The 21,414-nt window shown below is 56.4% G+C and overlaps 1 protein-coding gene across 1 annotated transcript in view; it reads left to right on the top strand.

Moving 5' to 3' along the window:
- CACNA1G (calcium channel, voltage-dependent, T type, alpha 1G subunit) overlaps positions 1-21,414 on the top strand; it is a 67,582-nt gene that overhangs the window by 19,015 nt on the left and 27,153 nt on the right. The window contains exons 12-19 of the mRNA XM_011999378.1: positions 11,700-11,851; positions 12,658-12,843; positions 12,962-13,076; positions 13,160-13,315; positions 16,211-16,279; positions 17,789-17,873; positions 17,957-18,150; positions 20,646-21,077. Of these exons, the coding sequence (XP_011854768.1) occupies positions 11,700-11,851; positions 12,658-12,843; positions 12,962-13,076; positions 13,160-13,315; positions 16,211-16,279; positions 17,789-17,873; positions 17,957-18,150; positions 20,646-21,077 (1,389 nt within the window). The remainder of the gene's footprint in view (positions 1-11,699; positions 11,852-12,657; positions 12,844-12,961; positions 13,077-13,159; positions 13,316-16,210; positions 16,280-17,788; positions 17,874-17,956; positions 18,151-20,645; positions 21,078-21,414) is intronic.

Below are 21,414 nucleotides of genomic sequence, written 5' to 3'. Positions count from 1 at the left end.
GAGGTTTGGGTCTTTGGAGAAGGTATAGTGGGGAGTGGGGGTGTTGGAGGTTCCCTGGCATCCATCTGACCCACTAAGTCTGGGTGTGACTGATTGGAGGCAGGAGGGGCCATGTGAACGGGGTGCAGAGGGGAGGGTGGGTGCCTGCGCCTGGGTGGAATGAAGGCCTGTTGGGGTCAGGGAGGGAGGCCGTCCTTCCTGGCCTCCCGTCTGGGAGCCATGCTGTGAACCAGGGCAGCTAAGGTTGGATGAGAGTGCCCAGCATGGCAAGGGGATTGAAACCATCGCGTTTGAGGAATCGTTCTAAGAACCGGGATGTTTAGTGAGGAGGAGAGAGGGCTCAGCAGGGACAGGCAAGCTGTCTTCAAATATTTGAAGGGCTGTCATGTGGAAGAGGAAGCAGGCTTGTTTTGTGGGGCTGATGGCTGCAAGCAGTAGGATCTGGGCTGAGGGGGAGGAGGCTTTTCTAACCCTTAGAGCTATGCAGAGACAGAAAGGGTAGCCTGGGGGACCCCACTGATCCCCCACCATGAGCTGAAGCTGCATGCTTGTTGGGGGTCCAAGCAGGCACCATGGGTCCTCACAACTAGGTTTGGCTCCCTCTTCCACAGGGTTCTTTCCAGAAGTCGCTCCCCCTCCCCCAAGTCTGGCCTTCCAGGTCACCCCCGTGGCTGATTCTTGGAAAAGGAGAGAGGCTAGCAAGCAGGTGCTGCAGTTCATGGTCTGCCCAGGCTCTGCTCGCCTGGGTGTTCTGGCTTCCCTGGGGCAGCAGGGAGGCACTGGGCCTTCAGAACCCAACCTTCCCTGGTTTGGAATGAAGGTCATGCACCTCCCCACCTCCACACCCTCCCAATCAGGAGCAGAGGTGGAGGAGACCAGAGGTGTGGAGTGGCTCCTACACCAGCACAGTACTCTGTGGAAGGGGCATCTCGAGCAGGTGGTACAGGCAGGGTGGTACAGGCATGCTGGGAGGTCTGGGTTGAGGCTGAGGGACACAGGTCAAGCTGGGTCTGGAGCAGACTGTGAGGTGTTCGCTTTTCTGGGGGATTCGAAGCCCCCCCCACCCCAATGAACTCTGCACCAGCAATATTTCGAGCACCCAGCTTTTACCCAAGACTGCCTGACCTGGCCAGGTGCACCCCTCCCCATCACCATCACCGCACATTGGCGTCCCTTCCTCTAGCCTCCACAGTGCCCCCTCCAAGTAGCCATGAGGTGGAGAGAGCCTGGGACCCTGGCTGCAGTGCCAGCGGGTGGGTGCGCATAACACCACGATGGGCATGTTGTGTCTGGGCTGCGTGGGTGTGGTTGTGTGTGCACATGCCCACTCTGCTCGCCTCCCAGGGAGAGGTGCTCCACTCTGCCAGATTGGTGGTGGTGGGGAGTGGGCAGCATTTTCTGCTTCCAGGACCCAGGTGGTGACAGCCCCTAACCTCCCATTACTCAGGCTCCTTTCCCTCACCCCTTTTCTGGCCATGGTCAGGTGCCCCTCCCTCAGGGGGCACCTCCCCAAGTGCCCTCTCCCTACCCCTGGGGGATGCACCCAGCAGTCCCTGCCCAGCTGATGCTGCTGGTGGAGGTTTTCATTGCGCTGGGAAGAAGCTGAGTCACACAGACCCAGGGCAGATGAAGCCTCGGCAAGAGGGCTTTCAGTTAAACGTGAAGAAGGACGCCCCTTTGGAGAGGAGGCAGCAGCCATCAGTCAGGGCTGCCTGCACCATCTCCTTGCTCAGGTTCCTGAGGAAGGGCGGGGACAGCCCAGGGCTCCTAAGTCCTCAGCAGTGCGGAGGCCTCACTCAGTGGCAGCAGTGTCTGCTCCAGGGAGGGTTTTGTCCCCATACCTGGTTGCTGAGGGCCCCATGGGGGTGAGTGGGAGTCCCCAGCAGGCTGGGCAGATGACTGACAGCTGCCCAGCGGGCTCAGGGGCGCGGAGAGTAAGAAGTCCCAGAAGCTGCCATGGCCCTGTGCTTGCAGGCACTGCGGCGTGAACGTCCCGCCATCTGGGCCCCGGAGCCTGAGCATGCTGGGGGCGGGGGGTTGCCAGGGAAGGCAGCGAGGAGATGTAGGGGGCTGAGACAGAAACACAGAGTGGGCACAGAGAGGGAGACAGAGACACACGGGGGGATGGACACGCAGAGGGAGACAGAGGAGGCTGATGTGGGCGAGACAGAGGCACAGAGGGCAAGATGGAGACGGGGGAGGAGGGCAGGGAAGAGAGACACGCAGGCAGCGGATAAAGGATGTGGAGGCAGAGATGAGCCATAGCAGAGATAGACAGAGACAAATGGAGCCACAGAGACACATGGGGAGACAGAGACACAGAGAGGGAGTTGAAGACAGAGACTGAGTCCCAGATGCAAATGAGGACAGAGATGGGGTGGGATGGGGAGACAGAGACTCCCCTGGAGCTGGCTGCGTGAGGTGCCGCTGTGTGGAGGGAGAGCAGCTGCTGACAGAGGAGGCTCATGGCTTCCCTGCGGTGCCCTTAATGAGGCAATTGTGTCCATTGATCCTGGAATCGATCAGATTGGGGGGGCCCTGGAGAGGGTGTTGCTGGTGCTTCGCCAGAGGAGCCCCTGCCCTCCCTCCCGGCTATCACCGCTGCCCTCTGCAGACCCTGTTCTCTCCCACCATCCCCTGGCTGACTCCTCATTCACTTGTCCTGTCCCCCCAACCTGTGCTACCCCACCATCCTCCTGACTGAGGAAGCACCTATATGTCATACGCTGCTCCGCCCGGGGCTGGCCCCATGCTATCTTCTCTCTCCTGCTTCCTCCACCCCTTAACCACCAGCTGGAGGAGAACTGGCAGGATTGGTTTGTCCAGAGGGCTGGTAAGGAGGACAAGAGCCCAGGAGACTGAGGAGAGAGCAAGAAAATGACTTGATGTTGAAGTGTGATCTGATATGGGGCCAGCCTACATGTGTGCCCCATCCGCTCAGGGCGGTACATGGAGCCCAGAGCCTTTTTCCAATTCGTCCTTTTGCACTGGAGTTGGACCTAAGCAGTGATTTACTGGTAAATGTTTAACAACCAGCCCTCCTAAAATAATGAAGTCCTGATCTGTAGCATTTGCCAATTTCCATGGTGTAAATGCTCCCACCATAGCTGGTTTTAAGCTACCAACACGATTCCACTGAATGTGGGGTTGGGAAGAGACGTGGACAATTGGTCCTCCCAAGCCAGTGAGAAACAGCTCCAGCACACCACTGGGCTCAAGGCACTGTCCTTCTTTTTAAAGAGGTCACAACAAGTAAACAGTCATATTTACTTGATGTGGCACATGCTCAGAGAGGGATGCATGGAGGAGGAGCCCTTAACCCAGACTGGAGAAGGAATTCAGGGAGGGCTCCATGTAGGAGATGACCTCTGGGCTGAGTTTGGAGGAAGAGGAGGACATAGCCAGTGAAGGTGGAGGGTAGGGCACAGTATGAGGGCTCCTGCAGTGGTCCAGGCAGTTCATACTACATCTTCATCCCTGGAAATGGAGAGCAGAGGGCTGGGGAGAGCTGGCTGGAAGCTGGATCTGCAGGACTCAATCAGTTGGAAATGTGGGTTGAGAGGAGGCAGCAAGGATGACACCCAGGTTTCTACCTGGGGTAGGAGCAATGTGGCTTGAGCAGATGTGGGCTGGGGGACATGTTGCATACAAGGTGCCTGCAAGCCATCCTGACCATATCCAGCAGACTGTTAGAGCTCAGAAAAGAGGTTGCCTTCTCCTCTGCGTCTCACCTGGGTCTGCACTGGGGCCAGACCTCTCCAGGAAGAGGGGAGAGTGCACGAGTGGGGCCTTGGAGACACAGGAGCTTCCTAACATCTCCTTCCTGGCTCTGGGTCATGGTGGGGTGGGGGACAGGTGCTAGTCTCATGTTCTAGAAGAGGGACAACAGCATGTGGGGAGAGGGGAGCTACATGTAGCCCAGTGGTCTCCTGGGCCGTAGACAGGGAGAGGAGGGGGAGGGTCCAGGGTAGACGGCCTTGCAGACTGAGAGAGGACAGGGCAGGTGATGACTCTGCTCATTGCTCACACTCTGGGGCCGTCCTGTCACTCCAGATACATGTCCAGAGAGGGTTTCTATTTATAAGTGAGTGAGGTTGGCTGTTCAAGGCGAGAGAAGCTGGGGGTGGGGCAGGGGGAGGTGGTCCAGATATGCTAAGTATTAACTTTGAAGGAGGTCATAGACTCCTTTTCAGTTCTGCTGAAGGCTGGGGATCCTCTCCCCAGAAAATACCCACATGCATGGACACCTTAAATGTGGCCTTTGAGGGCAAAGGTTTATGGACACCTCCCACCCCAGCCAGTCCCTTGGTCTCCAGATAGAGGAGCCCTGGCTGAAGAGCTGGGGCTGAGGACCGAGCAGAGCTTTGGGGGATGATCCTTTACAGCTGACTGGCCCCAGGCATTCAAAGGCTATCTGGTGTGGGAGGGAGAGGGGTATTGTTTTGGAGATGTCTGCTAAGGTGTTCTCTCGTTCTTTTAGGCATCCCCTGGCTCCACGCTCTCCCAGTTCCACAAACAAGGGGAGCATATCCTGTGCACAGCACACTAGAATAGAACACTAGAATATCGGGGGGTTGAGAGCTGAGCCAGAAACACCCAAGAAATGTAGGTTCTGGTGGAAAAGTCATTCTGTTTCATGGATGATTATGCCAAATGCCGCAAGAGAGGCTTCAGGGGACAAAGGAGAGCTGCTCAACCCCAGCTGTCCTTTGAAAGGGTTTCACGAAGTTGGTGGCTTTTGAATGGAGCCTCGAAAGATGAATGGAATTGACAGTGGCTTGGGTGGTGGAGGTGGGGGGAGGTGGGAGATGGAGGGGTGGGTAGGAGCGGAGAGATCTAGGTGGAGAGATTAGGGCACATGCACAGGGTGGCACTGGATGCTCTGAAGGACAGTCAGGTTTTCCTCCCTGCCCTGGCCCCGAGTTGTCTGAGCAGGGATTGATGTTAGCCCAGCGGGGCTGAAGGAAGCCGGTGCTTCCCATAGGTGCAGGCTGGGTGGGGGAGGGCCTGGAGGCTATTTCTGTTGTTCAGATCAGAGGCAAAGAGGGCCCCAAGTAAGGCCATAGCTATGGGAACAAGGGGGTGTGGGTAGGACGCAATTTCATTGGCAGGTTCTCTGGGCCAGGGCACCTTAGTGTCTGGAGGGATGAAGGGCGGGCAAGAATCCTAGAGAACCCAAAGTTTCTAAGGCAGAATCCTGATCATGATGGCGCCGCCCGGGAAGGAGCAGGTTTGGGAGAGGAGGTGAGAGGGTTTGTTTTGGATGCGCTGAGTTTGAGATGGCTGTGGGCCATCCTGGGAGGGAGATCAGGCAGGCTCTGGATCTCTGGATGAGAAGCCAGGAGCTTGGAGAGATTGTTTAGTGTCGTCTACACCCCAGTGACAGCCAGAGAGGTAGGAGTGGGGGTGCTGGTGGAGGGAGCAGGCTTAGACTGAACTCTGAGGAATGCTGGCCTGAGGGAAGAGAGGCGGTGAAAGGAGCACTGGGAGCGGGAGGAGGTGGTTGCTCAGGGTCAGGGAAGCCAAGGGAGGCTGGGCTTGCAGCGGGAGGGGCCGGTCTAGGCTCAGCTGCTGCCGAGGCATCCACTAAGAGGAGGGCTGGGAAGAGGGTCCCTGGACAGAGCTGGAGCTGTGGGGCCCAGAGTTCAGAACTGAATGGGTCTCGAGTCCCACAGAAGCTTTCTGCTTTTAGGCAAGGGAGAAGGAGATTGAAGAAGTGATGGATGCAGGCATAACTGATAGGCCAGGGCCCAGGGAAGCCTGGGGGGTGGGGTGGGGCGGGGGAGCGCATCAAAGTGCAGGTGTACGAACGACTGGCTCCCTTCCAGGAGAGGAAGAGAGACAGTGGGGTGCACAACACAGAGCTCTTTGGAGGAGGGACATGGAGCCCCCCCATATAAGCCTGCAACGAGGGGCCAGGTGGGGGGTAGAGCAGAGTCCAGAAGATTTGAAGCAGCTCCTGGGGGAGAGAGGAGACCTGAGAAGGGAGGAACCAGGGACTGTGAATAAAGGCATGAGACAGCCATGGGGCCACCACCCGCAGGGAATCACTTGTCCAGTCAGCACAGGTTCGTGCCTCTCTCAAGCGACACTCAGCACTTCCAGAGCCGCAGAGGAGAGGAGGAGGGCAAGGGCACTTACCTGGGCTGGGGCTGGGCAGGGCAGGAGCCCTTGAAAGTCTTTGTCAGAAGGGCAGCCTTTATGTGGCCTGCTGGGGCCCACCATGGTCTAGAGGCTGTCCAGGTGGACAAGGCACAGGGGCTGCAGCTCCAGCATTTTATTATGTATTTATTTTAAGAGATAGAATCTTGATCTGCCCCCTGGGCTGGAACGCAGTGGCTTGATCATGGCTCACTACAGCCTGGAACTTCTGGACTCAAGTGATCCTCCCGCCCCAGCCTCCTCAGTAGGCGGAACTATCCTCCCACCCCAGCCTCCTCAGTAGGCGGAACTATGGGCACCTGCTACCACGCCTGGCTACAGCTCCAGAATTTTAAGTAGCAGGGGCCTTGGGCCAGCCGTCTTGAAGCTGAGTGGGCACTGTGAGTGTGCTGTGCCTAGTTAGCTTGTGTGTTTACTTTCGAGGGCTTTGGGGAGCTGGGAAAGATCATGTCACCTACACCCCAATGACAGCGGGAGAGGTGGGAGTGGGGGTGCTGGTGAGGGGAAAAAGCTTAGAATGAACTCTGAGGAATGTTGCCCTGAGGGGAGAGAGGCAGTGACTGCAGCTAAAGCCTCTCTTTGGCATTGCCTCTGATTAGGAGGCCCTGGGGGCACCATGACACCTAGCAGTGTGCCCAGTGGGCAGGAGGGCGCAGGAGGGAGGATCCAAGCTGGAGAGCTTCCAGGGGGCTGGGAAAGACCAGGACCGTGATCTACATGATGAGGCCTGTGAGATTTCCAGGAAACCTCCTGCCACCGAGGTGTTCTCTGACTTCCCACGCCTCCTTGAAGGCTTGCCTCCCACTGACCCAGTGACCCTCACCGCCTCACTGCAGCCTGTCTGGGCCCCTGTCCTGGGTGGGTGGGAGCAGCAGGAAGGCCCATCAAAAGCAGAGGTGAGGTAAGCCGAGGAGTCTCAATGGAAGAGCAGAGATTTCAGGGTCAGTGGAGCAGATGGAAGCTGGGGTGATGGCGGCTGGCTGGGGTAGGGCTTGGGCAAAGCAGGAGTGACTGGCCCAAGCCTCTGCTCAGCTCTGGCCAGGCCTGTCCAGCCTCTCATGCCCTCCCTGCAAGAGGCACATCACTGTCTGCCAGAGCTGACTCTCAGGCCTCCTGCCTGGACCGCTGCAGTATCCTAATTGGTTTCTGTCTCTACCTTCCAAGCCATCCACACGCTGCCACCACTGCAGCCAGATTAATCTTCTTAATACACTGCTTTGCACATTTCCTCCCTCCCTTCCCACCCACCCAGGGCTTCAGTGGCAGCGTGATAGGCAGAGACAGGTCCAGCCGGAGTCAGGGAGCAGAGGAAGGCTGTTCCCCCTGGCCCTGCCGACCTTGTAGCCTTGTCTCCCACCAGCCCCTCTCACCCTTTGATCTGGGCAGACCACTTGATTCTTGGTTCTGCAGTGTGCCCTGCACACCCCTTCCCTTGCTGCCCCCAGTTGGGGACACCTCCATGGACATCCTCCCGGGCTGTCCTCCCCACTGGCCCACTGACCTCAGCCAGGATTGAGCTTCTGTGGCTCCTGGGTTTTGTCCCCAGTGTGGTGTTTAGTTGCAGCCTTGCAGATATCAGTCCTGCCATGTGTGAGCTTGGCCCTGGGCTGGGGTTTCTCAGAGGCTTTCACTCCTTTCTTCTGTAGAGCAGCCTCCCAGGAGGTGGTGTTACCCTGTTTAACAGAAGAGGCCACTGGGGATCTGAGAGGCAAAGGGACTTGCCCAAGGTCACATAGGAAGAAAGTCTCAGAGTTGGTGGTACCTTTCTAACACCAGTGTTCGGCACCCAGAGGGCACACTTAGGGCTAGTTGATGGAGCTGCTGTGGGGCTTGGGGAGCCCTTGTGCTGGGAAGTACTGAGCAGCTTACCGCTGCTGTAAGGTGACAGCCCGAGGGGAGGTGTTATGAGATGGGAGATGGAGATTTACAATCTGCATCAGCACAGACAAGAGACCTGGGGCCTCTGGGTGGGATAAGCTCAGGCTGCCTGGCCTCATTTCACAGAAAGCTCCACTGGGCCTTGACATCTCTGAACAGCAGGAAGGATGCAGGCTAGACCTGGGAAGGGACTTCCACAGCTGGGGACGGCCAGTGAGGGGAGGCTGGCTCCAGCCTGATGGGTTTGTGTGCTCTCTGCCTGTGCTATGTCTGGGTGTATGGTGGGGGCGACGTTGTGGAAAGGGTCTTGAGGACAGAGATGTAGAGCAAGGCACAACGGACCCGGCTATGCACCTCTCCAGGAGGGCGGTGTGACCTCCATCAAGGCACCACACCCCTCGGAGCCTCAGTTTCCCAGACTGTCGAGGAGGCTCACAGCCCTCCCTCGTTTCGTTGTGAGCAGGGAGGAAATGAAATCCCAGGAGGAGGTCTTCAGCCCAGTTGGCCTGTGGTGGGCACTGGCAGATGTTGGCTCCACCCCTGCCCCTTTTCAACCGTAATTACAGCTCCAGTCCCTGGGGCAACCTTGTTGCTAAGATTGTGTCTCAGTGTCCTCATCCTGCATTTTCAGATCGTTCCCAGCCTCCAATTTAGTAACTTGGACAGACCTGGCTATCTAGGGGAGGAGGGCTCTTTTTTCCGTGGCTCACTGGAGGGAATACCGGGGCCCTGGAGAAGATGACTCGTTGACCCTTAGTGTTGCAGGGAGACTAGAGAGAGCGAGGCAGGGCCCTTTCCACCCGCATCAGGCTGCCCTGCTTCTCCAGGCCCGGAGCTACTTGGCTGGGCAAGAGAGGGGTTCCAGCCTTTGCTGGCACCGCCCTTGACAAGGACCAATGAGGCAGGCCTTATGGGGCGGCAGGCCTCGCAGGAGCCCAGCATCATCCTTCTCCATGAGCCTCTCGGCGGTGTGCAGGAGAGTGAGGTGTGCACGTGACCACGAGCCGTCGGTACAGACTCCTGAGAGCCCTGTTGGTAACACTGGGGAGTGAAGAGAACAGTCTCCTTCTCCACACACAGTAGCAGCTGGACTTTTAGAATTCACTGATTGAGCAAATATGTGACATCAAAAGCTAGTGTGTTTTCAACGACTTTTAAAAGAACATTTCATTAATTTTTATTTTTAGCAGCTTTTTGGGGGTATGGTTTACATGCCGTGAAATTTGCCCATTATAAGTGTACCTCGGCTGTGTCTTCACATTGAGTTGGTCTTTATTCCCAGAGCTCTGTTGATTTCAATATAATTTTATCTACATTAGAAGACATGTTGTGTATCCAGTCCGCTATGTGTCTGGATTCACAAGCCCCTTACCATCACCGTGGCTTGGTTCCGAATCCTGACTGTGTAATATTCTAGGAGTCAGAGGGATGTGGGATTGGGCCCCACCCCAGCTCTTCCTGCCCTGTAACTTTGAACTGGTCACCCTCCATCTCTTGGCGTCTTTTGCTCCTCTGAGACTAGCACGGCAGGACTACTGTGTGAATGGCATGAGGGGAGGTGCATGGTGGGCCAGAGAACCCGTAAAACATCATACCTGTGTGGTCCATGTTCATTTTAATCTAATCCAAGGCCCGAAAACACAGCAAGTGGCAGAGTGACAGGGAGGAGGGTTCGCCGACTCCTGCTCCCTGGCAGACCGGACTTGGAAGCACAGAGAGGGGATCCACTTGGGCAGGTGGGGTCTGAGCCCAGGGCTTTATGTGCATTGATCCCGGCCCCGCCCCACCTCCCGTACTGTGCTCACGCTGGAGACACTTAATGGCCCTGTGTGACCTGGCTAACCAGGTCAGGTGGCAGTGCCTCCACTCACAATCCACGGAGCAACGACTTACTTGGGATCTGCTGGAGCAACAGGCTCCATGCCATACCGGCCCCCACGACAGCCGCTCCCCCTCTGTACAGCTGGCTCTCTGCCTGCCTGCTGGCCCTGGCTCTGCCCCCAGGCCTGTCTTTGTACAGTCTGAAAGCTTATCTCCCTCTGAGTGGCTGCTGACCCTGAGGCCCCCAAATGCCCCTCACCTGCTAGTCAGAAGCCCCTTGTTCCGAGTCTCTCCACCTCCCACCCAAGCTGACCGCACAAACTAGGGCCATTAGGATACATTTGGTTGTCCCCAGGCCTGGCTGCGGACTTGGTTGGGCAGCTGGCCAGATGAGGCAGTGAGAAGCAAGGAGAGGTGTCTGGTGGAATGAGGGCCTCATTTGATTGTTTCATTAACCCAAACTTTTTAAGCACCTACTATGGACTTGGCCTCTGCCCTCCAGGCCAGACACCTAGTTTGTCCAGATATCCATCAGGTGGACAGTGGGGTCCATTGAGCCAACTATATCTCTTCTTGCTTCCCCAGCCCTCTGCCTGGCCACACCCCTCCCTTCTTCAACCAGAACCAGGCTTAGGTTGCTCCTGGTCCCCCCACCCTGTGCCACCCCACCCAAGCCCTTGCCTGGGGAGACTCCACAAACCCTCAGGCGTTCAAGGGCTGCCCCTCTCCCAACTAAGCCTTTCTCTGTGTGTTCACCCCTCACCTTTTCTCCCCTGAACTCCCAGACTTGCTGCCTGGATAATTTATTTTGGCACTGAAGCATTTAAACCCTGTTGTGGTTATTCAGCTGTTTTGTGTGTGTATAACGTGTTTCTAGCAGACACTGAGCTCCTGGGAGGCAGGGCATGTGGCTGGCATGTTTTTGCAGCTCCTTTAATGCCTAGTGCATTGCTAGGCACTTCATATTGAAAGCGAGGTCACTAGTGAGCTGGAATGGCAGATGAGACAGGGTTCGTCATTAGTCCTTCTGAGGACTCTCTAGGGTGCATCCTCGGTCCCTATCCCAGATTCGGGTAGGGAGCATGAAAGAAAATACCTCCAGTGTTTCACATTTGGCCAGAAAGGTTGCGAATCTTGCTGAAGGTCACACAGTGAGTGACAGGATAGGTTGTCCCGGGCTCAGGCTGGTCTCCTCAACTGTGATAACCCTTCCTGGGTGTCTGGGTGTCTCCATTCTGCCTATCACCATGTGTGCGATTGGGAATGTGTGCATTTCTCTCTCTCTTTCTCTCTGTGTGTGTGTGTGTCTGGAAGGAAGCAAGAGTAGCCAGCTGTTGTCCAAGAGAAGGCTGCCAAGTCCACAGAGTAATTGTGGAATACGTGTGGCGTTGTATGGGGCTTCGTGACCGGGTGTGTCTGTGAGGCCTTGGCAATCACCCTCTGACATCCGCCAGCATTGTCGTGCTGCTGGCCTGGGCCTGCTAGGCTGACATTGTAACCTAGGTCAAGATGGGCCATGCAGCTCCCAGCAGGAGATAGGGCGGAACCCACAGCACAGGCCTCCCGTTAAGCCTGCGGCCCCTGAATCTGAGACCCAGAGCTGGGGAATGGCTGCGGCTATGCATTTCACGTGGCCCTTTCCTGGGGCCCTGCCCCTGGGTGCATTTCCTCCTGGAGCCTTTGGGGCAGGGTCCTCCCCATGGGCCTGAGCATCCAGCAACCTCTCCACACAAGCTTGCTGTTCCTGCTCCTCCTCCCTCTGGTGTCCCATGTTTGGAGGACTGGGTCGAGGGGCTTGGGGATAAACCAGCTGCCTCACATCCTACCCTGCCCTGCAGCCCGAGGAGCTTACCAACGCCCTAGAAATCAGCAACATCGTCTTTACCAGCCTCTTTGCTCTGGAGATGCTGCTGAAGCTGCTCGTGTATGGTCCCTTTGGCTATATCAAGAATCCCTACAACATCTTCGATGGTGTCATTGTGGTCATCAGGTATGACTACCCCCCGCCACTGACTCTCACGCCAGCAGGGGTGGCTTGGGGCCAGGGGCAATGCCACCTATTCCCCTGGGGTGGAGGGGTCTGGAGTCAGGCCCCACTGACCCCACGGGATCTGCCACTCCCCCTAGGTGGGGGGCTGTCTGTGTCCCCATGCCCCCTCCATCTCTCTCTTGGCCCCACCTTGCTCATGTGGACCTTGGGCTCACCTCTTCATTGCCCAGGCCCCTCTTTAGTCTCCTCTCCCCACTCCTACCTCTTGTCCTTGACCCCACCCAGGCCTGGGATGGGCGAGGGTTGGGGACTGGCTTTAGAGAGGAGTTGGAAGAAGTATGAGGCCCAGCCAGCTGCCCGGCTCGAAAAGTGCTTGGAAACCATCTCAGACACCAGCAACTTGCTTTAGGGTTTCCAAGACCTTGGGAAAGTGCTCCTTCCTCCCCAGGCCTGGGGCCAGGAGAACCACTTTATTGCCTTTGGAATTGGCTTTAGATTTCATTAGAAGAGAACAAAGCAAATATTCCATAACTTGATGCAGTTGCATTGGCCAAATTTAGGGAGGGGGCTGTCTGCTGCCAGGATGTGATCTCTGGCAGGGATGAGAGGGCAGAGGGGGCTGGGCTGTCACCCAAATCCTCTCTATCTCGGAGGCGCCTGCTTGGAGGTCTGGGTGCCCACCTGTGCCCCATTTTCTCTTGATGTGCCCGCTCAGCCAGGCCCTTGGGTGCTACTGAGTCCTCTCCGAGGGAGTAGGGAGAAAGAGTGAAGGTGCAGGGGGCTCAGGCTGCCTGCCCCTTTTGCAGCGTGTGGGAGATCGTGGGCCAGCAGGGGGGCGGCCTGTCGGTGCTGCGGACCTTCCGCCTGATGCGCGTGCTGAAGCTGGTGCGCTTCCTGCCGGCGCTGCAGCGGCAGCTGGTGGTGCTCATGAAGACCATGGACAACGTGGCCACCTTCTGCATGCTGCTCATGCTCTTCATCTTCATCTTCAGGTGAGGGCGGCGTGGCACCGTGCCGGCTGAGAGACTGGCCAGGCTGGGGGCAGGAGGGCCTGAGGGGTGGGGAGCACTGGGCTCTGACCCCTAGCTTGTGACCCCCTTGTGCCCACAGCATCCTGGGCATGCATCTCTTCGGCTGCAAGTTTGCCTCCGAGCGGGATGGGGACACCCTGCCAGACCGGAAGAACTTTGACTCCTTGCTCTGGGCCATCGTCACTGTCTTCCAGGTGCGAGGGTAACAGGGCAGGGCGTGGACAGGGACCGTCAGGTGCTGCTAGTATAGGCCCTGACTTCTGTCCTCTGCCCACAGATCCTCACCCAGGAGGACTGGAACAAAGTCCTGTACAATGGTATGGCCTCCACGTCATCCTGGGCAGCCCTTTACTTCATTGCCCTCATGACCTTCGGCAACTACGTGCTCTTCAATTTGCTGGTCGCTATTCTGGTGGAGGGCTTCCAGGCGGAGGTAACCCGCTGCCCTGCCCACCTCACCCTGCCCATAGCAGTCCCACTTCCAATGGGCTGCCTGTCATGAGCTCCTCCCTCAACTTTGGGGGCCTGGGAGGTCCCACAGGAAGCGCCTCTTAGACTAAGCCAGGGTGGACCAGGGATGGGAGGCTCCGGGTCTCATGCAGCCCCTTGTCACATGGGACACAGGATGGTTGTGTGGGGTTCCTGCGCCGAAGCTTAGCTACCGAGTAGACATCCCTCTCGGAGTTGGCTAGACCCCTTCCCCAGAGAGGCAGACCAGATAAGTGTCTGCCTGTGGTACAGCTGGACTCCTGAGCACAGTGCTCTATGGAACACCTGGAGAGGACTCCTCTGAGCCGAGGGGTGCAGGAAGCTTGTGTGCAAGTCATCTGAGCTCTGACTGAGCAGATGAAGATGCCACTAAGACCAGGGCAGGGCTTAGCTGCCCAGGGTGAGAAATGAGCCCAATTAGCTACGGGCATGGCAGAGATGAGCGTCCTATTTCCAGCCCAGGCTCCATCACCTTCGTCACAGGCAGCGTCATCAATTAATATTGATTTACATTGATCCTGCCCTTGCCGTGTCAGCAAGCAGCCTCTGCCCAAAGGGCTGCACCCCTTCCTCTCCCTCAGCTCTGCCTCTCTTCCCACCCAAGCCCCTAGACCCATCCCAGCTTGCTGGGGCCTCAAACAGGGCAGTTTGACCCAACCTAGAAATGCTGTAGGTTGGGTCTGGAGAAGCTCTTGGTCCAGTTCTCTCCGGGTGACCCGGATGGAAACTCCCGCTGCGGCCTGGTCTATAAATACCCAGCACACGGTGGAAAAACAAAAATCTATTTTCCGACTCTTTCCCAGTCTTGCAAGGGAGGGCTTTTCCCTGTAGGCCGGCTGGGTTGGTGGGGTGCAGCGTATCTGTCCCACACTGGCCTTTCTCCCCGCTACCGTTTTCAGTCTGTAGTTATCCGTTACCGCATTTCCTTCCCACTATGGGGCAGCCAGGGCAGCTGGTGGGGGAGGCTTTGGTGATGGCTGTGCCTCTTGCAGGGAGGGATGCCAGTATGCTCCCTGGAATGGGACACTAATTTGGGGGTTCCCTGAGGCCTGAAGAATTAAGGGGCACCACAGTGCTCCCACAAGAGCCAGTAGACTCACTCTGCTGCTGCTCAGGGCCTATAAGAGGAGGAGCTGAGTGAGGACCGGGCTTCCTGGCCCCTTCCAAAGGCCGCTCCTGCCAGCCACGGTTCCCTCAGAAAAACTCCCGTGCAACTCTGTGGAGGGAAATGGAAAACACCGCGAGCCTATTCCCCTCCCCTCCTCTGCCACTCAGCCACCAAGGCAGTCTGCAGGTGCCCAGCACAGATGGCCCCCTCCCCAGCACTCAGCCCTTTCAGCAAACACCTTGTTAACTTGAGTGCAGCCGCCCGCGGCCTGGTTGCTAGGCAACAGCAAAGCTGGAGTGTGGGAATGAGAGCAGCCTGGCCCTGGGGCAGCCTGGTCACTCTGGCCCTGCTGGGGGCCTGGGAGCTGCCCCAGTGTGAGGGCTCAACAAGGCCCGGCAGCCACACCCTCCCCAACCTTTGCAGTGTCAGGACCTTTGCAAGGAGGGTCTCACTCAGGATGCGGCGTCTTGGGCTGTAATGCTTCAGGCCTGGGGTGGGATGCAGAAAGGATTTTAAGAACATCCCCTCTCCATGAGAGTGGGCAGTAACTGTGGCCCGGAGTACCCATGGGAGGGGCTGGGCCAGTTGCTCCACTGTCCTTCACATGGTGGGCAGGGGTGGGGAGTGTCCCTCGATGCCTATGGCCTGGACACCTCCAAGGCCCCTGCCCTCTCCTGGGTAAGGTTTCAGGGGGCCCCACGGTCTGGCAGGGGAGTCTGGTTTTGCTGTTGTGATGGCCTGGGATTTTTGTTTTTATTTTGACAAATAAGACAACCCACCTTGGCAGAGGAAGTGGCTGCCGCATTTTGGTGGGATTCCCCAGCCGGAGGCCTCAAGGGTAGCCCCCCTGCTGGCGTTGCTACCCTGCCAAGGGCTAGGAGGGGGTGGTCTAGGGACACAGCCTGCTTGGCTGGTGATTTCCTGACTTGCAGGGGGCAGCGCCCTGAATCCCTGTGTATTTATCATTCACACACTTAATTAAATGAACAGGCAGCAGGCCCTGTGTGAGGCCATTAATTGATACTAAACAACATCAGAGCCATCATCTCAGCATTACTTGTCACATCCCATCTCAAACGGAGCAGCTGGATCTATTCTGATCTGAAGGGACTTAAGGCGAGAGCATGAGATGTTATGAGGCCTGACTTGGCTCCGTGTTGACTCTGACTTTTGTCCATTCCTTTCCCTGCTTCCTTCCCATTCCCCAAGCCCACTGCCTCCGAGCCAGTGAGAGGAGAGGGGTGTTCTGAGCCACAGACTCGGGTTCCAGGCCCAGATCCACCTCTTACTCTGTATGATTTGGGGCAGTTTGCTCAACTTCTCCAAATCTCGAGTTTCTCCTGTGTAAGATGGCAATCCTGGAACCTACTTCCTACCTTGCAAGGAAGCCAGCTGGTGTTAAGGAGGTAGTTTCCCATGCCGGGCACACCCTTCATGAATGGTGGCTGTTATTATTAGGATTATGGGGGGACTTGATTCTTTCCTGCCCTTGTCCCCATCTTTTTGGCCTCTGCCCTCACCCTTCAGATTCATTCTGGCCTGAGGGCCTGTAGTTGAATTCTGGAAGGCTGTTCTATCCCCTCTCTGCCCCCTATTTCCCGTGTCTCTCATTTCCCCTGCTGTGGGGTTTGCGCCCCTCCTTTTCTTCATCCTCTCTCGACACTGCTGATATCTGAAGGCCCCGAGCGCCTGTGACCAGCGGCCCTCCCCTGCCTCCCCCTTTCCCTGTAGGAAATCAGCAAACGGGAAGATGCGAGTGGACAGTTAAGCTGTATTCAGCTGCCTGTCGACTCCCAGGGGGTAGGTACGCGATCATGAGCCGGCATGCCTCCTGTGCCCCGTGCCCCTCCACTCCACCTCCGTGTCTCTGTGCTCGTGTTCACGCTCCGCTGCTGTGCAACCTGTCATAGCCGTGATGGTCGTTGGTGTTGTGAGGTTTGCTTCGATTTTAAGTCCCTTCCCCCTTGAGGACATGGAAGGGAGGTACCTCCTTGCCTCTGTCCCCATCAACCCGCCAAGGGCACCATCTCCATCCCTGCCAGACCGGTGGATGGGCCGGAGAAGGAAGGGACTTAGAATCCTCTGTGTGCACGTGTGTGCGGCACCCCATGTGTGGGGCACCCCGTGTGTGCGTGCCTGTGCTGAGGTCCCGGAGGAGTCCCAGACGTCCGGCTTCAGTGGAGTCAAGATCTGTGGCCATAGACCATACTCCCCCATCTCCCACCCCTTCACCCCTTGCCCCAGGCCCCTGTTGGAGACCCCGCAAGCTGCCTCAGCTCAGGACAAGTCCTTGGAGGATGTGGGGATGGGATGTGGCTCTTGCCAAAATGTACCAATATTTTAAATCACTCTGAGCCTTTGGCCACTTCATCACCCAGTTAGGTCCAGCTGGCGCTCTCAGGGCTGGCTCCCCCTCTGGCCCCATGATAAGCCTGTGCTCTGCTGTTCCCTGCCCTGGCACCAGAATTTGGGGCAAAGCCAGCATTCCTGTGGGACCCCATGGTGCTGCATATCCCGAGCAGGCCCCTGGAGATCCCACTTGATAATTAAAGGCCTCGTTAGGGCTGTAAACTGAGTTAATGAAAATGATCCCCTGAGATGCCAATTACCCAATATTTATGTCCTTATCAAAAGTAGCAATCAAGTATTTTTTAATAACTTCTTAAGGAGAAGTGTGTAATTACTGGGGAACCTACTGACCTGCTAAGAAGAAAGAAAAAACTGTCCCAGAGACAGGGAGAGAGGTAAAAATGGGGCCAGGGAGGGGCTGGGACTTGGGGAAGATGAAGGGAAGACACTGAGGGACTGAAGTGGCGTCCTCGGGCTGAGCTGCTCTGTCTGGGGTCTTTCAATTTCCTTCCAGGGTCCTCGAGTCTGAGGCTCAGGGGAGGGGAGCTGTGGAGAGAAAGCAAAGGGCCTCGAGTGGACTTTTGCAAGAGAGGCTCTAGTCACCACTTCACTCAGGTCCCCAGGACCCCAGCCCCCTCTGGCCTGTGCCACCCACCACCTAGCTCCCCCTTCTCTCCCCAGCCAGCCTTGGTGACTTCATCCAGGCTGGTTGTGCTGTGGGCTCACATAAGACGTGGCCTTTTCTGAGTTGTGGCTGGAGAGGCAGAGGTGGTGGGGCCCTGGGAAGCCTTGGGCCCTAAGCCTGGGGGGTCTGGCCTGCGCCGGTGCATGCCTTGTGCCGTGGTTGCTGGTTCCTGTGGCCTATATGTAGTGTGTGTGTGTGAAGAGAGGGAGGCCCGGTCCATCCCAACCTCCCCAGCCTGGCCCGATCCCTAATGGTCCGCTGCTCCCCTTCCTTAGGGAGATGCCAACAAGTCTGAATCAGAGCCCGATTTCTTCTCACCCAGCCTGGATGGTGATGGGGACAGGAAGAAGTGCTTGGCCTGTGAGTACCTATCCTGGGGTGCGGCTTTTGGCCCTGGGCCAGCCCTGAGTGGACTCGGGATCTCTCCCTCTGTCCCCTTGCAGTGGTGTCCCTGGGAGAGCATCCGGAGCTGCGGAAGAGCCTGCTGCCGCCTCTCATCATCCACACGGCCGCCACACCCATGTCGCTGCCCAAGAGCACCAGCACGGGCCTGGGCGAGGCGCTGGGCCCCACGTCGCGCCGTACCAGCAGCAGCGGGTCGGCGGAGCCCGGGGCAGCCCACGAGATGAAGTCACCGGTAGGGGGTGCATGTGGGTACCCCGATGGTGGGAGATATTCCAAGGAGGACAGGAGGAAGAGAGGATGGAGGCAGGCGGGTCCAAGGGCATAGCCCCTGCCCCATGGGCTGGACGGGGTCTGGGTGTACCTGGACAAGCCCTTGGGGAGTCCGAGCCAGTGATGCAAGCCAGGGAAGGAGCCCTAGCCTGGGGGACGAAAGAACAGGGCCTAAGCTGACCCGTTCTGTTCCCTAGCTGAGTGACCTCGGGCAAGACACCACCTCTCTGAGCTGCTTCTGTAAAATGGGGGTGGGGTGTCCCTACCTCCTCAAGACCGAATAATAATAATAGCAGACCCTCATCTAGGTACTGATTATGTGCCAGACACTCTTCTAAACACTACTCCGAAGCATTCTAAATGCATTTAATCCTTACAGCAACCCTGGGAGGTAGGTACCACAACGATTCCCATTTTACAGAGGGGGCTTGAGCCCCAGATTGCAGAAGGGAATGGCAGAGCCAGCATTTTAATCCAGGAGGCTAGTGTTGGTGCCATGCTCTCGTGATTTTATTTTTAATTTTTTAAATTTCGCTTTTAATTGACGAATACTAATCATGTATATTTATGGGGCACAATGTGACGTTTTGATATATGCATACATTATAGGATGATTACATCAAGCTAATTAGCATATGCATCACTTCACATACTTATGTTTTTGTGTGTGGTGTGAACATTTAAAAATCTACTCTCTTAGCAATTTTGAAATATACATTACATTATTATTGACTATAACCATCATGCTGTGCAATAAATCTCGAAAATTGATTTCTCCTGTCCAACTGAAACTTTGTATCCTTTGGCTAAGCCTTCCCCATTGGCCCCATCCTTACCCTTCCCAACCCCAGCCCCTGCTAATCACCATTCTACTTTCCACTTCTATGAGTTCAAGTTTTTTGAATTTCACATATAAGTGAGATCATATGGTATTTATTTGTCTTTCTGTGCCTTGTGTATTTCACTTAGCATAATGTCCTCCAGTTCATCCATGTTGTCACAAATGACAGTCTTCTTTTTTAAGGCTGAATAGTATTCCACAGTGCATGTATGCCATATTTTCTTTCTTTTCTTTCCCTTCTGCTCTGTCGCCCAGGCTGGAGTGCAGTGGTGCGATCTCAGCTCACTGCCTGCAACCTCTGCCTCCCAGGTTCAAGCGATTCTCCTACCTCAGCCTCCTGATTAGCTGGGATTATAGGCATGTGCCACCATGCCTGGCTAATTTTTTGTATTTTTAGTAGAGATGGGGTTTCACCATGTTGGCCAGGCTGGTCTCAAATACCTGGCCTCAAGTGATCTGCCTGGCTTGGCCTCCCAAAGTGCTGGGATTACAGACATGAGCCACTGCGCCTGGCCCATATTTTGTTTATCCAGTCTTCCACTGATGGATACTTAGGTTGATTCCATATATTGGCTATGGTGAATAATGCTGAAATGAAGATGGGAGTGCCCATATCTCGTCCACTTACTGATTTCAAATCGTTTGGATAAATACCCAGTGGTGGAATTGCTAGGTCATATGGCAACTCTATTTTTAGGTTTTTGAGGAACCTGCAAACTGTTTTCCATAATGGCCGTACTAATTTACATTTCCACCAACAGGACACGAAGGTTCCCTTTCCTCCACATCCTCACCAGCACTTGCTGTCTTTCATCACGTTCATAGTAGCCAATCCAACAGGTGTGAGATAACTCGCTGTGGTTTTAATTTGCATTTCCCTGGTGATTAGTGACGTTGAGCATTTCTTCATATACCTGTTGGCCATCTGTGTCTCCTTTTTTTTTGAGATGGAGTTTTGCTCTGTCACCCAGGCTGGAGTGCAACAGTTCACTGCAACCTCTGCCTTCCAGGTTCAAGCGATTGTCCTGCCTCAGCCTCCCGAGTAGCTGGGATTGCAGGCATGCGCCACCACGCCCAGCTAATATTTTGTATTTTTAGTAGAGATGGGGTTTCATCACATTGGCCAGGCTGGTATCAAACTCCTGGCCTCAGGTCATCTGCCCGCCTTGGCCTCCCAATGTGCTGGGATTTCTAGTGTGAGCCACGGTGCCCGGCCCTGTATCTCCTTTTGAGGAATGTCTATTCAGGCCCTTTGCCCATTTTTTAGATTGGGTTAATTTTTTGCTGTTGAGTTGCGTTTCTTCACCCCATTATATATACTGCCCATCAGCTGATTATAACACTTCTCTCACCAACTAAATGAGGAATGAGCTCTATTGCCATATCTATTTTACAGATGAGGAAACAGATGCACAGAGAGGCTTAATAACTTGCCCCAGGTCACTCAGTTGTTTGGGGTGAGCCAGGATCTGAACCCAGGCATCAGGGTCCAGAGCTCCTGCTCACACCCCTACACTTGATGTGATGCCAGTGAGGCTCCCAGGAGACCGGGTGCACATGAGAGGACAGGGCTGCTCGGCCCTGCCTGAGACCACTCCTCCCCTGCTCACCCACAGCCCAGTGCCCGCAGCTCCCCGCACAGCCCCTGGAGCGCTGCAAGCAGCTGGACCAGCAGGCGCTCCAGCCGGAACAGCCTCGGCCGTGCCCCCAGCCTGAAGCGGAGAAGCCCAAGTGGGGAGCGGCGGTCCCTGTTGTCGGGAGAAGGCCAGGAGAGCCAGGATGAGGAGGAGAGCTCGGAAGAGGAGCGGGCCAGCCCCGCGGGCAGCGACCGTCGCCACAGGGAGTCCCTGGAGCGGGAGGCCAAGAGTTCCTTTGACCTGCCAGACACACTGCAGGTGCCAGGGCTGCACCGCACTGCCAGTGGCCGAGGCTCTGCTTCTGAGCACCAGGACTGCAATGGCAAGTCGGCTTCGGGGCGCCTGGCCCGGGCCCTGCGGCCCGACGACCCCCCACTGGATGGGGATGACGCGGATGACGAGGGCAACCTGGTGAGGCCCCTGTGGGCACAGTGACCCCTCGCCCCTCACCTTGAAAGAGGGGAGCTGTGCCTGGCCTGGCAGGGTACGAGGGAGTTACCATTCCAAGCCCAGGGGATATCAAGGGGCACCTGGAAACCGAGCTCCAAACAGTCCCTTTTCTTCCTCTGCCCGCCTTGCCAAACCCCAGATCCTTGTCATGCCTATGCCTATGCCTGGGGCTGCGGCTCTGCCACCCTTGGTGGATATGAATGATTTTGGGCAGATGTGTATGAATCTTTCATGGCCCTCCCCCTGTGACTCAGAAAGACCCATCGATCATCTCTCCAAACTGGTGCCCCCCCATCCC

The sequence above is a fragment of the Mandrillus leucophaeus genome, unplaced genomic scaffold, assembly GCF_000951045.1.
Source record: "Mandrillus leucophaeus isolate KB7577 unplaced genomic scaffold, Mleu.le_1.0 Scaffold59, whole genome shotgun sequence".
Taxonomy (NCBI): Eukaryota; Metazoa; Chordata; class Mammalia; order Primates; family Cercopithecidae; genus Mandrillus; species Mandrillus leucophaeus.
The sequence above is the reverse complement of the archived record's forward strand: the minus strand, read 5'-3'. Positions and strand labels throughout refer to the sequence as shown.